Source organism: Choloepus didactylus, chromosome 9 (assembly GCF_015220235.1).
Source record: "Choloepus didactylus isolate mChoDid1 chromosome 9, mChoDid1.pri, whole genome shotgun sequence".
NCBI classification, from domain to species: Eukaryota; Metazoa; Chordata; class Mammalia; order Pilosa; family Megalonychidae; genus Choloepus; species Choloepus didactylus.
The window spans coordinates 111,651,096-111,667,969 of record NC_051315.1 but is presented as its reverse complement, the minus strand read 5'-3'; the positions used below and the strand labels follow the sequence as shown (position 1 = coordinate 111,667,969).

The 16,874-nt window shown below is 39.0% G+C and overlaps 2 protein-coding genes across 3 annotated transcripts in view; one reads left to right on the top strand and one right to left on the bottom strand.

Moving 5' to 3' along the window:
• The window catches only part of LOC119544153 (sterol 26-hydroxylase, mitochondrial-like), an 87,983-nt gene that overhangs the window by 44,994 nt on the left and 26,115 nt on the right, over positions 1–16,874 (top strand). For both annotated transcript variants that reach the window (XM_037849327.1, XM_037849326.1), the window contains exon 3: positions 15,772–16,448. In XM_037849327.1, coding sequence (XP_037705255.1) covers positions 15,772–15,856 — 85 coding nt within the window. In that variant the 3' untranslated portion in view covers positions 15,857–16,448. Of the gene's footprint in view, positions 1–15,771 lie in introns of those variants that run through there.
• LOC119544152 (sterol 26-hydroxylase, mitochondrial-like) overlaps positions 1–16,874 on the bottom strand; it is a 32,616-nt gene that overhangs the window by 8,439 nt on the left and 7,303 nt on the right. The window lies entirely within an intron of this gene.

Sequence of the window (16,874 nt, the reverse complement as noted above, 5' to 3'; positions counted from 1 at the left end):
GGTCTGCATTCCTAGTGTAGATCCTGTTTATTGTGTTTGTATGTCTACACATACCAACTCCATGAAAGACTGACTCAAAGCAATCATTAGTTTTGCCTAACCCAGAAATTATGCAGGGTGAAGAAGCAGTCAGAGAAGCAGAGCAGAGAAGTGCCACAGAACATAACAAACTGCAGCTGCCAAAGATGAAACATTGTGCTTGAGACATAAAATACAGAACCCAAGGCCTGGGAGGAAAAGTTGAGGAGTTTGGGGTGGGAGACTAGGCAAACTGGAAAATATTTGAAAGCTACCAAGCATGCGCAGGGCAAGGCACATGCTCAGATAGATTGGAGAAGAACCTAACTGTTCACTTAAGTTTGATTGATGAGCTCAGTATAAACTGGGCTTTAAAGGGGGACACTCAAATCAGAACCAGTCTACATTACAGCTTTCAACAATCAAAAACAAAACAAAACAAAAACAAAAACCAGCAAACCCTAGAGAAGGGGGAAAATCTGACTTGCAGAGTTAGCATATCAAAATAATCAAACGTCCAGACACCAACAAAAAAAAATCACAAGATATTTAAAGAAATAGGAAGACATGTTCCCATTTAAAGGAACAAACTAAAGTAAAAGGAACTGAATTTAAAATTCACTAGTGAGGTTTAACAGAAAAATTGAATAGGAAGAAGAAAGAATCAACAAACTTGAAGACAGGACAATAGATATTAATCAGGTTAAAGAGCAGGAAAACAAAAAGAATGGAAAAAAATTGAACAGAGCCTAAGGGATAAGTCAGATACCACCCAGCATACCAATATATGAAAAATGTGAATATACACATCCAAGAAGCTCAACAAACTCTATATAAGATAAACTGAAAGAGAACCACACCAGGACACACTGTAGTCAAATTGTAAGAGGCCAAAGGCAAAGAGAGAATATTAAAGGCAGCAAGAGAGAAGGGACTTGTAGTCACAAACAAGGAATCCTCAATAAGATTAAGTACCTATTTCTCATCAGAAACCATGGAGACAAGAAAGCAGTTGGGTTGACATATTTAAAATTCTGAAAGAGGAAAATTGTCAACCAAGAATTCCATATTTGGAAAAACTGTCCCTCAAAAAATAATGAAGAAATCAAGCCATTCCCAGGAAAACAAAAACTGAGTGAGTTTGTTAGTACTAGACCTACCCTACAAGAAATACTAAAGGGAGTCTTTCAGGAGGAAAGGAAAGAACACTAGATAGCAGCTTGAAGACTTATGAAGAAATATGTCCCACAATAAAGGTAACTGCATGAGTAAATATAAGTGTCTGTATCGCTTTATTCTTAGTTTATAACTCTACGTTATATTTTTTACATGATCTAAAATACAAGTGCCTAAAAATAATCATAATTATATGTTTTGGGGGAACACAAAGTGTAAAGATGCATTTTGTGACAAAAACAACCTAAAGATGGGACAGAGGTATACAGGAGCAGAGATTGTGAATGTTATTGAAGTTAAGTTGGTACTGATTTAAACTAGATTCTTAAACATTAAGGATGGTAAATGTCAACTCCATGGCAACCCAAAAATATATATCTAAAATACATACAGAAAAGTAAATGAGAAGGAAATCAAACTGTTTCGTTAAAAAAGATCAGTGATACACAAAAGAAGGCAGTGATGAAGGAAATGCAGGGCAAAAAATAAGACTTACAAAAAACAAATGGCAAAATGTTTGAAGTAAGTCTTGCCTTATCAGTAATTACAGTAATTTGGATGTAAACAAAAGGCAAAGATAGCAGAATGGAGAGGAACCTAAGATGGCAGCTAGGTGAGACAGGGCAAAAAAACACCTCCATGAAAAACACTAGATAAAAGCCAGAAAGTGACCCAGAACACCAGTTCCAGTGATGCACCAGCCCGACAAGGTCTGCTAAATCCACAGGGACTGTGATTTTGGTGAAACTGGGAGTCTGCATTCTGAAACGAGTGAGTGAGCCGGCTGAAAGTCCGGCAGCTGCGCTGCAGTGTGGGGAAACTGTGGGTTGGTGTTTGGAGACAGACTAGTTCTTTAAAAACAAAACAAAACAAAACCCGGGAGCGGCTGCGGTTATGACAGTGAGAACCACACAGCGAAGCACAGCAGAAGCAGGCTGTGCCAACCTCTTGGTGTCTGGCATGGAGGATACCCTGCTGCTGATTGTCTTGGGGTCAGGGGGGCAGAGGAGAGCCAAAAAGAGAAAGAAACTGCACCCCTTGCAGCCATCTCCCCGGCGCGCTGGGAACACTCCTGCCTGGGGCCAGAGCTATAGCCCAGAGCCAGTGACAGAAACTCAGTGTGACAGGGAGTGTTTCCCGCAGCACCGCACACACGCCACAATATCGGCCGTGGACAGTGGCCTTTAGTGCACCCACAGCTAATTGTCCCAGAGCTGGGAAGGTGGAGCTGTGCAAAAAGGGGGATATTAACATGCCCCATTCAGCCATCTTTACAGCAGGCTGGGAACGCCCCTGCACGACCCAGCGGCCCAGGGCTTCCCTGGAGGGCCGGCGCACACTTGTGATGTGGCACAGCCTTCCCTCGGCAGAGGTCCTGGAAGAGCACGGCTGAGAAGGGGGACTGGCTCGGAAATCCCAGGGACCCTATGCCAATACCAAGGACTCGTGGGTCAGCGGCAGAGACAATCTGTGGCGAGACTGAAATGAAGGTTTAGACTCTTGCAACAGCCTTAAATCTCCAGGAACACCTGGGAGGTTGATTATTAAAGCTGCCCTGCCTCCCTAACCACCCAGACACACGCCCCACATTTAGGGCGGGCAGCACCAACAACACACCCAAACTTAGTGCACCAATTGAACCCCACAAGAATCAGATCCCCACACACCACAAAGACAAATTTGGGGAGAACTGACTTGAGGTGAATAGGTGACTCATGGACGCCATCTGCTGGCTAGTTAGAGAAAGTGTATGCCACCAAGTTGTAGATCTGACAAATTGGAGATAGGTATTTTTTATATCCAGAAAGAACCCTATCAAGTAAAGCAAATGCCGAGAGGCCAAAAACAACAGAAAATTTTAAAGCATATGATAAAACCAGACGCTATGGAGAACCCAAACCCAAACACCCAAATCGAAAGATCAGAAGAGACTCAGTAATTGGTGCAATTAATCAAAGCACTAAAGTCAAACAATGAGAGCATGGCACAGAATATAAAGGACATGAAGAAGAGCACAGCACAGGATATAAAGGACATAAAGAAGACCCTAGAAGAACATAAAGAAGAAATTGCAAGAGTAAACAACAAAAAAGATGATCTTATGGAAATAAAAGAAACTGTTGGCCAAATTAAAAAGACTCTGGATACTCATAATACAAGGTTAGAGGAAGCTGAACAACAACTCAGCCTTCTCGAGGACCACAGAACAGAAAATGAAAGAACAAAAGAAAGAATGGGGAAAAAAATCAAAAAAATCAAAATGGATCTCAGGGATATGATAGATAAAATAAAACTTCCAAATTTAAAACCCATTGGTGTCCCAGAAGGGGAAGAGAAGCGTAAAGGTCTAGAAAGAGTATTCAAAGAAATTGTTGGGGAAAACTTCCCAAACCTTCTACACAATATAAATACACAAAGCATAAATGCCCAACAAACTCCAAATAGAATAAATCCAAAAAAACCCACTCCAAGACATATTCTGATCAGACTGTCAAATACTGAAGAGAAGGAGCAAGTTCTGAAAGCAGCAAGAGAAAAGCAATTCACCACATACAAAGGAAACAACATAAGACTAAGTTGTGACTACTCAGCGGCCACCATGGAGGCAAGAAGGCAGTGGCATGACATATTTAAAATTCTCAGAGAGAAAAATTTCCAACCAAGAATACTTTCTCCAGCAAAACTCTCCTTCAAATTTGAGGGAGAGCTTAAATATTTCACAGATAAACAAATGCTGAGAGATTTTGCTAATAAAAGACCTGCCCTACTTCAAATACTAAAGGGAGCCCTACCAACAGAGAAACAAAGAAAGGAGAGAGAGACAGAGAGAATTTTAACAGACATATATAGAACATCACATCACCAGGACACACATTCTTCTATAGTGATCACGGATCTTTCTCCAGAATAGACCATATGCTGGGACGTAAAACAAGCCTCAATAAATTTTTTTTAAAAATTGAATATATTCAAAGCACATTCTCTGACCACAATGGAATACAAATAGAAGTCAATAACCATCAGAGACTTAGAAAATTCACAAACACCTGGAGGGTAAAAATGAGGGGGAGATGAAAACATTCCCAGATAATCAAAAGCTGAGGGACTTCACCAGTATATCAGTCCTATAAGAAATGCTAAAGGGAATTGTGCAGGCTGAAAGGAAGGGACACTAAACAATTGACTGAAACCACATGAAGAAATAAAGATTTCCAGTAAAGATCACATGGTAACTATAAATACCACTACTACTGTATTTTTGATTTGTAACTCCACTATTTACTTCCTACAGGATCTAAAATACATAAACTGTAATGATAAATCAGTGGTTTTGGACTCAATGTAAAATATGTAATTTTTGACAAGAACTACATAAAGGTGGGGGAATGGAGGAGTATGGGAACATAGTTTATGTGTCCTATTGAAGTTAAGTTGGTATCAAAGAAAAACAAGATTGTTATAGATTTAAGTGGTTAAATTTAAGCCCCACGGTAAACACAAAGAAAGTATCAGAGAATATGACCATAGAGATGAAAACTAGAGTATGAGTTATGAGAAGTGGGGGAAGGGGCAATGGGGAGTTAAGAAATGAGTGTATGGTTTCTGTTTGGGGTGAAGGGAAATTTCTAGTAATGGATGGTGGGAAGGTGAGAGCATTGCAACATTCTAAATGTGATTAATCCCACTAATGGAATGCTACGGAGGGGGTGGAATGGGAAGATTTAGGCTGTATATATGTTTCCACAAGTGAAAAAAAAAAAAAAAAAGACAGTCTAAATAGATAATGACGATTAAATGCCAAGGATGATCCTGGATGGGATCTGAGGATGGAAGAGAGGAGGCTCAAAGGGACACAGTTGGGACATAAGGAAAAAAAAAGGAAACAGAATCCAAGCTTTGTATCAATGTTGAATTTCTTGAACTTCTTAGCTGTGCTTAATGGGAGTGCATAAAAGAATGTTCTTATTCATGGAAAATGTATATGTGACTTACATTGTTTGTTCAAGGATGTGTGCAGCTTGCTCTCATATGTTCAGAAGACAGCAATAGATGGATGATTGGGAGGGAGGGAGGGAGGAAGGGAGGGAAAGAAAGAAATGGTGGCGTGACAGGATGTTAAGGTTGGTGGTCCGGGTATTGGGGGAGGGGGGTCAGGGTATGCTGGAGTTCTGTGTATGGGGTTTGTATTGTTTTTGCAACTGTTCCTGTAAGTTTAAATTTATTTCAAAATAAAATTTTTAAAAAAAGATAGCAGAATGGATTTTAAAAAGCATAACCCAATCATATTGTCACCAGGATGAAGTCTGACCCAAAAAGTGGCTCATAAAAACTGCCAGCTAACTTCTTTCTTTGCTTGAGCTGTGCTTATTTTCAGAAAAAAAAAAATACAGCTGCAAACACCTGCAAAGAAGTTAAGCTGCTGAAAACTCCAGTTCCTGTAGTCATTGCCCCCTCATCCTGTGGTGAACCACAAAGACCCCAGACAATGAAAAAGCAAGAACTGATCTCCATGCTAACCTCAAGTTCCTGCATTGCCACAGCCAGGGAAGTCCCCTTCCCAGAGCATGCCCACTAAGCCCCCAACCCTGACCTTACTTTGCCTTTGCTTATTATAATAGTAATTTCTCCTCCTCTGGGAAGGATTTAGACGCTATTTTCTGAACACACAATGTGTGTAGGAACATGTTCTAGCATGAAAGGGACTACACATGCTCAAAAGCAATTCCTTGAAAAACCCCTTAAATTCTTTGGAAAACCCCTGCCCACTTGCCTCAACCACCTTGCACACATCCCCTGATCCCATATAAAAGAAGCCCGCTTACCTCCCTTTGGAGAGAAGCTTCCTTTGGGACAGAGTCCACCTTTCTCCATTCTTTGGTCAAAGAATGAAGTGCTGCTTTGCTCTATTGAACCTGGTTTCATTCTATTGGTGTGAGTGACACTGGATAGGAGGCCCATTTTGAAGGGTCCAGCCCAGAAAGGTAAAAATATACTGATTAGAAGAGACTCATCTTAAACCAAAGACACACATCAGTTGAATGTGAAAGGATTGAAAAAGATATTCCATGCAAACAGTACCAAAAGATACCTGTAGTGAGACCATACTATATCAGACAAAGTAGACTTTAAATCAAAAACTATTACAAGAGTCAAAGAAGGGCACTACACATTAATTAAAAAAAATCCATTTCAAGAAGATATAACAATTATAAACTTTTATGCACCTAATAACAGAGCCCCAAAATAATTAAAGCAAATAGTGACTTAATTGAAGAACAAAATAGACAGTTATACAATAATAGCACTACAATAATAATTGAAGAATAATGAATAGAACATCTAGACAAAAGACCAATAATGAAGCAAAGGACTTGAACAATGCTATAAACCAACTAGACCCAGCAACATACATAGAACACTTCACCCATCTATAGCAGAATACACATTCTTCTCTAGAGCATGTGGCTCATTCTCTAGAATGGACCATTTTTAAGGTCAGGAAACAAGTTTCAATAAATTTTAAAAGATTGAAATCATACAAAGTATCTTCTCTGACCACAATGGAATGAAAATAGAAATCAATAGCTCAAGGATAACTGGGAAATTCACAAATACATGGAAATTAAACAACACACTCAATCAATGGGTCAAAGAAGAAATCAGAAAATTCTTAAAAGTGAATGAAAATGAAAGCATGACATACCAAAATTTATGGGATGCAGCAAAGACAGTGCTCAGAAGGGAATTTATAGCAGTACATGCTTACATTCAAAAAGAAGAATGATTTCAAATCATAACCAACTGCATATCATGAAGAACAAGAAAAAGAAGAACAAACTAAACCTAAAATTAGCAGAAGGAATAAAGATTAAGGCAAAGATAAGTGAAATGGAGAGTAGGGAAAAAATTGAGAAATTAACCAATTCAAAAGTTGGATCTGTGAAAATAATAAATTTGACGAACATTTAGGTAGACTGACAAAGAAAAAAGAGAGAAGATGCAAATCACTAAAATCAGAAATGAAAGTGGGGGCATGACTACTGACCTTACAGAAATTAAAAAGGTTATAAGAGAATACTATCAACAATTGTACTCCATTAAATCAGACAACCTAGATGAAATGGAAAAAGTTTTACAAACACACAATTTGCCTAAACTGACTCAGGAAAAATAAGAAGTATCAAGAACCAATAAAACTAAAGAGATTGTGTGACATTATCAACATGGTGACATAAACAGCTACTGAAAACTTCTCTCCAGAGATTCAACAGAAAAAGAGGACAATTCTGAATTGCCTGAAACTCCAGAGGAGGATACAGATGGGAGAAAGACCCTGAAAATGCTGCTTTGAAGAAAGAGAATAAACATCAAGTAGGAATCTTCTGTCCCAGACCACTGGTCCTCTCCCCTCACCCTCACTCAGTCTCCATGTGGGAAAGGCACGGAATCAGCAAGCGGGACAACTCCCACCAGGGACACAAATTTTAAAATCTCTCACAGCAGTGAAAAATACCCTCACTGTTTGAAGACCCGGTGGATGGGGGAGGACATTTCAAGGCCCAGATGGGTGAGGGACAAAGAGACTGAGAAAATATGGATGGAGACTGTTTCCAGCCCTGGGTCTGAAAGCCCTCCCCCACCCTTGAGAGAAGCAGCAGCCGGTTGCCGTTTCCTTGCCTTGGAGACAGCTGGAGTGCTGGGTCAGCTGAGGGAGTACTATGCCACAGGTGGAGCCCCATATCAAGCCTGATTTTGGCCTGCAAAGTGAGGTCATAGGAATCCTGCAGTTTCAGCTCAACGTTGTAGACCCATCCTGTGCTTGGAGGCAAAGCAGCCTCTGAAGACTATTAAGTTACCAAACAGCACCATCTTCTGGACAGTCCAGAAAATGCAAAGGAAATAAAATACTTTTTAAAAGATGCTTCAGACCCTTTCTTAGGAGCACAGGAGCTGGTCTATACACCCTGTACAGAAACCTGGCCCTATTTTGGCTAAGAAAACAACTGTTAAAGCAGGGGTCCAAAACAAACTCAGGTCTTGCTAGCCATTGGAAAACAGAGCACCACTGGAAGCCAGCAGGTCTATATTACCACACACAGTGAACTTGCTGGGGTGCCCAGTTCCTGCCTCCCATCCCTGTGGCAGGCCACGGTGGGTGCCTGATTTTGGGGGGAAACTGGGGGGCAGAGCCAATCTGACAATTGGCCAGGGAAAGAAACAAAGAAAAGATAGAGATCAAAGACCACCAACAAGAAAACCTTAGGCAAAAGAGAAAACAATCTCCAGAATAAACCAGTCAAGAAAATCAGATGCTTAGACAGCAAAAAAATCACAGACCACATCAGGAAACAGGAAGATATGGCCCAGTCAAAGGAAGAAACTAGCACCTCAACTGAGATTCAGGAGTTGAAACAACTAATTATAGATGTTCAAACAAATCTTTTAAATTAAATCACCAACTTGAGAGATAATTGACAAAAGAGATAAAGGATATTAAGAGGACATTGGGTGATCACAAGGAAGAATTCCTAAACTTGAAAAACAAATGGCAGAACTTATGGGAATGAACGGCACAATTGAAGACATGAAAAAACAATGTAGACATACAACAGCAGACTTGGAGATGCAGAAGAAAGGATTGGTGAGATGGAGAACAGTACATCTGAAATCCTGCACAGAAAGGAACAGATGGGGAAAAGAATGGAAAAATATGAGCAGGGTCTCAAGGAACTGAATGACAGCATGAAGCAGATGAATATACATGTTATAGGTGTCCTAGAAGGAGAAGAGAAGGGAAAAGGGGCAGAAAGAATAATAGAGGAAATAATCAATGAAAATTTCCCAACTCTTATGAAAGACATAAAATTACAGGTCCAAAAAGCACAATGTACCCCAAACAGAATTGATCCAAATGGACCTACTCCAAGACAGTTACTAATCAGATTTTCAAATGTCAAAGAAAAAGAGAGAATTCTGAAAGCAGCAAGAGAAAAGCAATACATCACATACAAGGGAAGCTTGATAAGACTAAGAGCAGATCTCTCAGCAGAAACCATGGAGGCGAGAAGACAGTGGTATGATATATTCAAGATACTGAAAGAGAAAAACTGTCAACCAACAATCCTATATCCAGTAAAACTGTCCTTCAAAAATGAGGGAGAATTTAAAATATTTAAAGGTAAACAGACACTGAGAGAGTTCATGAACAGGAGACCTCCTCTAGAAGAAATACTAAAGGGAGTGCTACAGATAGATAGGAAAAGACGGAGAGAGAGGTTTGGAGAAGAGTGTAAAAATGAAGATGCCAGGAGATAGAAAGAGGGTGGGGATCAGCCATTTGATGTTAAAGAAGTATAGAATGTTCTATAGGATTGGTTATATGGATCCAGAAATGGATAGCACAATACTGTGTGATGGTAGAACAATACTGTAAGTACACTGAAAACAGATGACTGTGAATATGGTTGAAAGAGGAAGGTTAGGGATGTGTCTGACACCAGAAGGAAAGATAGAAGATAAAGAGTGGGACTGTATAACTTAGTGAAACCTAGAGTGGTCAATGAGTGTGATTAAACGTACAAATATAAGAACTTTTTGCATGAGGGAGCAGCAAGAAGTAATGAAGTTGTGAGGTATGAAACTAGGTGAATAGACCGTGAGACAGCAGGTTGAATTAAATAAGCCAGATATGAAAAGACAAACATTATAATGCTTCACTAATAGGGACTAATAATAATGAGCAAACTCTGAGAATTGAACCTGGGAGCACGGGTTATCAGGGGAAGGCTTATGTAAAGGCTCCTAGATTGTAAGCTCTTACAGCAGTCACATCTGTTCATGTGTTATAACAGTTATTTCTAAATTTTGAGATGCTGAGCTGTTTGTGTGTGACGTGGTTGGTCCCTGGAGCTTTGGGTGTCTGTGTGGCACCTGTGTCAGGACTGCCCCACAAATCAACTTTAAAGAGACTGAAAAGGAGAGCAGACTTTGATTGGAGATGTGAATGAAATGGGCTTTGTTGAGATTGGGGTAGATAAGACTAAAGGGTAGAGGATGATATTAACTGTGTTTTATAACTTTGGCTTCTGTGTGGGACCAAAGGAAGAGATGATTATTTGGTACAAAAATATTTATTTTCTGTAGCACACTATATAATTTAACTTCTATGGTCAGTTTACTCAAATACCATAATTACATGGAACCTTGACTAGGAAGTGAGATCTTGTTGGTTTGTACAGGTTAGCAAGAAGCCCTGATACAGCCCAGAGTAATTTGGGCAGAGAATAAAAAGTATTTGCAAAGCCTCATTGAGGGACTGTGGGAAAATGTGGAAATATTAAACTTCCCCAGCTGGGGAATTCCTGATATTCTCACAAGAATTGGTGTCTACCAGCTTAGTAGGCTGGGACCTTGATCTTGGGGCTTGCCCTTGTGAAGCTTGTTACTGCAAAGGAGAGGCTAAGCCTACTCATAATTGTGTCTAAGAGTCACCCCCAGAGAAACTCTTGTTGCTCAGATATGGCCTCTCTCTCTAAGCCCACTCAGCAGGTAAACTCACTGCCCTCCTATGTGGGAAATGACTCCCAGGGGTATAAATCTCCCTGGCAACGTGGGACATGACTCCCAGTGATAAGCCTGGACTCTGTATCATGTGATTGAGAAAGTCTTCTGGAACAGAAAGGGGAAGAGAAATAAAATAGAATACAATTTCATTGGCTGAGAGATTTCAAATGGAATTGAGAGGTTGTTCTGGAGGTAACTCTGATGCATTATATAGATACCCTTTTTAGTTTTTAGTTTATTAGAATAGTTAGAAGGAAATATCTAAAACTATTGAACTGCAACCCACTATCCTTGATTCTTGAAGGCAAGCATATAACTATATAGTTTATATGGTATGACTGTGAAAACCTTATGGCTCACACTCCCTTTACTCAATGTATGGAAAAATGAGTAGAAAAACGGGACCAAAAGTAAATGAATAATATGGGGATAAGGGGTATGGATGTTTTGGTGTTCTTTTTACTTTTATTTTTATTCTTATTTTTATTTTTTTTGGAGCAATGAAAATGTTCAAAAATTGACTGTGGTGATGAATGCACAACTATATGATGATACTATTAAGAATTGTTTTACACTCTGGATGATTGTATGGTATGTAAATATATTTCAATAAAAACAAATAAAAAAACTAAAGAGATTGAATTAGTAATCAAAAACCTCCCCTAAAATATAAAGTCCAAGGCCAGATAGCTTCACTGGTGAATTCTACAAACATTAAAAGTAGAATTAAATCAATTCTTCTCAAACTCTGCCAAAAATAGAAGAAGAGGGAATGTCTCCTAACTTATTCTATAGGGGCCAGCATTACCCTGATACCAAAGTCATATAAAGATATCACAAGAAAATAAAATTACACACCAATATCCCTTATTAATAACAGATGCAAAAATTCTCAACAAAATACTAGCAAACTGAATCCAACAGCATATTAAAAGGATTATACTCTATGATCAGATGGGATTTATCCCAGGAATTCAATAGTGGTTCAACATAAGAAAATCAATCAATGTAATACATGTCACGAAAATGAAGGAAAAACCCACATCATCATCTCAATTGACAGAGAAAAGGCATTTCACAAAATCCAGCATCCTAAACCAGGCCAAAGGATAAAGGTTGAAACTGACCATGTTTTAAAACTTCAACTTCCATGTTATACCAAGGGAAGAGATGTCTATTTGGTGCAGGATCTATATTTTCTAAACAGTGTAACTCTACAGTCAGTTTGTCAAACACCACAATTACATGGAAATTTGAATAGGAAGTGAGCTATGGTAGGTTAGTATAGGTTAGAGTGAAATAGTGACACATTCCAAAGTAATTTGGGCAGAGAATAAAAATATATTTGCAGGGCCCCCCTGAGGAGCTGGGGGAAAGTGAGGAAGTGTTGGACTTCCTCACCTGGACTGATGCTGATGTTGTCACAGACATTAAGGATTGGTGGTTTGATATGCCAAGCTCTCTATCATGGGACTTGCCCTTGTGAAGCTTGTTACTGCAAAGGAGAGGCTAAACTTGCATATAATTGTGCCTAAGAGTCTCTCCCTGAGTACCTCTTTGTTGCTCAGATACGGTCCTCTCTCTCTAGCTAAGCCACGTCAGCAGGTGAACTCATTGCCCTCCCCAATGCGTGGGACCTGACTCCCAGGGGTGTAAATCTCCCTGGCAATGCAGGATATGACTCCCGGGGATGAATCTGGACCTGGCATCATGGTACTGAGAATATCTTCTTGGCCAAAAGGAGGATGCGAAATGAAACAAAATAAAGTTTCAGTGGCTGAGAGATTTCAAATGGAGTTGAGAGGTCACTCTGGTGGACATTCTTATGCACTATATAGATAACACCTCTTAGGTATTAATGTATTGGAATAGCTAGAAGTAAATACCTGAAACTATCAAACTCCAACCCAGTAGTCTGGACTCCTGAAGATGATTGTATAACAATGTAGATTACAAGGGGTGACAGTGTGATTGTGAAAACCTTTATCTAGTGTATGGATGGATGAGTAGAAAAATGGGGACAAAAACTAAATGAAACATAAGGTGGGATGGGGGGGATGATTTGGGTATTCTTTTTTACTTTTATTTTTTATTCTTATTCTGATTCTTTCTGATGTAAGGGAAATGTTCAAAAATAAATTGGAGTGATGAATGCACAACTATATGATGGTACTGTGAACAGCTGATTGTACACCATGGATGACTGTATGGTATGTGAATATATTTCAATAAAACTAAATTTAATTTTAAAAAAATCCAGCATCCTTTCTTAATAATAATAAAGAAAAAAAACCCTCCAAAAACTAGAAAATAGAAGGGAATTTTCTCAGTGGAGTTAAGGGTATTTATGAAAAAAAAACACAGCTAAGATTATATTCAATGGGGAAAGACCTATAGAATGGAAGAAAATCATTGCTAACCACATATCTAATAAGGGTTTGATGTTAAGAATATATAAAGAATTGCTATAATTCAATGACAGAAAGACAAATAATCTAATTTAAAAATGGGCAAAAGACATTCCTCCAAAGAAGATATATAAATGGCCAAAAAGCACACAAGAAGATGCTCAACATCATTGGTAATCAGGGAAAGGCAAATCAAAATGACAAGACACCACTTCACACCCACTAGGATGTCTATTATTTAAAAAAAAAAAAACCAACAGAAAATAACAAGTATTGGTGAGGATATATAGAAATTGGAACTCTCATTCATTGCTGGAAGGAATATAAAATGGAGAAGCCTCCATGGAAAAGTTTGGTGTTTTCTCAGAAAGTTAAACATTAGAATTACCCTATGACCTGGCAATCCCACTTCTAGGTATATACCCCCAAAGAACTGAAAACAGAGTCTTGAACAGATATTTGTACACCGAGATTCACAGTGGCATTATTCACAATAGCTAAAAGGTGAAACTACCAAAGTGTCCATCAACAGATGAATGGGTAAATAGAATGTAGTATATACACTCAACGGAATATTATTCGGCCCTAAAAAGGAATGAAGTTCTGTTGCATGCTACAAGATGGATAAATCTTGAAGACTTCATCTTGAGTAAAATAAGCTAGACACAAAAGGACAACTATTGTATGATTCACTTACATGAAATACCAAGAATAAACAAATTCATAAAGACAGAAAGTAGTTCAAAAATTACCAGGAATTGGGGGGAGGGGGAATTGGTAGTTATTGCTTAACAATAACAGAGTTCGTGTTTGAGGTGGTGAAAAAGTTTGGGTAATGTATGGTGGTGGTGGTAGCAAAACACTGTGAATGTAATTAATACCACTGAATTACATATTTCAAAGTGTTAAAAGGAGAAATTTTGAGTTGTATATAGATTTCCAAAATAAAAATTAAAATAACACACTATGCAAAATAAATGAAGCTGGCCACAAAAGACCACATATTATTGATTTCATTTATATGAAATATCCAGAATAGGCAAATCTATAGAAAGCAGATCAGTTGTTGCCATAGGGTTAGAAGACAAGGAGGAACAGGAAGTGACTTCTAAAGTGCACAGGGGTTTCTTCTGGGGGTTGATGAACATCTTTCAAAGTTGTTTGTTATGATGGCTGCACAACTTGTGAATATACTAAAAGCCATTTAATTTTGAAGTGGGTAAACAGTCTGTGATTAAATATCAATAAAGATGTTACAAAAAAAGAACTTTAAGATCACCTGAAATCCACCCCCCCAAAAAATTGATACTGTATTTTGATGTTATATTGTCCATCTTAGTGGCTTGTTTAGTTAACCGACAGCAGGCTCTTTATGAGGCTGTCAACAAAGCAAAGGAGCATTAAATCAACAAGGCAATTGCCCTGAGGACAAAGGCAAACTCACAAAACCAAGTACTGTTTTTCCAGAGTCAACAACCCTGCCCCTAAAAGCTGGTGGCCAACTGTTTGATGAGCCGATGGAGAGATGAGACTCCAGGCACAGGTTGACAGATGTGAGAAGGAAGACCCATTTGCAGTCGGAGTGAGGAAGTGTCCAGCTGGGAGAGCCAAGCCTCAGTGCTATCAGGGTGTCACCAGGAGTCTAGTCCCAACCCTCTCACACAAGTGGAATCCACAGTTCCAAGTGGCAGGAGATGCTAAATAATTAACAGAATTCCCAGGTTTTCCTTGCTCCAAACTTGCCTTGAATGTTCTCCAAGATCAGACCACACAAGTGGCACCACTTGGGCTCATGATGATCAGGATTACTTGTATTTTTTATTGTTGATTTTAAATATAGAAAAATTACAGAAAATGCATTGTAAACACCCATGCACCCCCACCCTCCAGAATTAAGAAATATTAATATATGTCATATTTGCTACAAATCTTTTTTAAAAGAAAGCATTTCAGATACAAACTCCCCTTCTCCTACTTCCCCCTCCCTTTGCCCAACCTCCCCAGAAAAACAACTATATGAATTGAAGTGTATCCTTTCTGCCAATGTTTAAACAATTTTACTAGATATATATGTATCCACAAATAACCTATTGTTTTTGAGGTTAGTTTTCATTTATAGAAATGGTATTCTGCTATATACATCATTTTTCAGAAATGTATTGTAGATACACACACACACACACACACACACACACACACACAACTCTGTATTTCCCATTTTAACCAATGCACTGGCTTTAATTACATTCACAATATTGTGCAACCATCACCAATATCCATTACACAAACTTTTTCAGCACCTCAAACAGAAACTCTGTAATTATTAAACAGTAACTCCCCATTCCTCCTGGCCTCTGGAGGAAGAGTTTCCTCCTTTTCTATTTTTGGAAGAGTTTGAGGATTTGGTGTTATTCTTCTTTTAATGTTTGAGTTATCCATATTGATAAAGAGTTCATGTATTCATGTAATTGTTGTATAGCATCTAATTCTATCCTATGAATGGGCATTTTTACGTTTCTGAATTTTTGCTTTTGCAGACAAAGTTGCAAAAAACTTGTATGTATGTAGCCATTACCTTAACAATCAGAAATTTTATGTTTTCCAGGAGTCAAGGAAGATGTGTCATAAGTTATAAGGATATGGACCAAATAATTGGACAGTACAACTATCCCTCTGATTTTACAATCTAGATGAACAAGGGGAGGAGGGTAGGGGAAGATTCCAGAGTGATCCAAGGGAAGGCCTTGCCTGGGACACCCTCAGAGAGGCCCTGAAGAAACCTGAACCACTATCCCCCAACAAACACCACCCAGAGGCCAACCTCTAGAAGCTGAGCATACCTTTGCCTACAAGTCAGACTGGAACAGGTGATTCCAAGAACAAGAAGTGGATAGTCAGCAGTGGATGCAGAGCTGAAAAGAGAATGTGGTCACAGAGGTGGACATCAAAAGTAAGGACCAGGAGCCAAATAGGATACAAGCAAGGAAGGCGTATGAGAAGATGCCACTAGATTATGAGGGACAAGAAGGCATTTTGTCAGCCATGCTTTAATATCCTGCCCTCAAATCTTTAATGTTCCTGTTTTTTAAAATTGTAAAAGGGAGTGATGCCAGCAAGATGGTAGAGTAAAAGCTCCAAAATTCCATTCCCCACAGAAACAATGAAAAACAAGCAGAAACTGGCAGAATCAAATTTCTCCGAGTTCTGGAAAACAATCAAGGGGTTACAACAGCCAAGCAAAAGTGTAATCAAGAAAAAAGAAATATAAAAATGTTAGGAAAACTCTGTGTTGTCTTTATTTGCCCTCCCCCAACTCCCTCCCCAGCATCATACTGTTCCAGCCCACACTCCCAGTCTGGGTCTATGGTCCTGGGTTCCAGAGGGAGTCGAGTATCCCTTAGGTGCATATTGGGTGTGTATGTCCGTACCAATCTGTTGACGGCAGCCCAAAGGACTAACCTAAGATGCTCATCTCTGTCTTGCCTGTCTCAGAACTTATTCTGGACATAGAAGAGATGCTGAACAAATGCAGGGGTTCTCTGCCCAATGTGCATAATAGCCAATCTATGACACTGGGCTTTCAAAAGAAGAAAGAGTTTATTGCAATGTGGAGCAAAGAGAACAGCTATAGACTAAAGTCCTATAAGGAGTTTAGGGTTTTTATGGATTCAAACAGGGGGAGATTGAATTGTTACTATTACAATGACA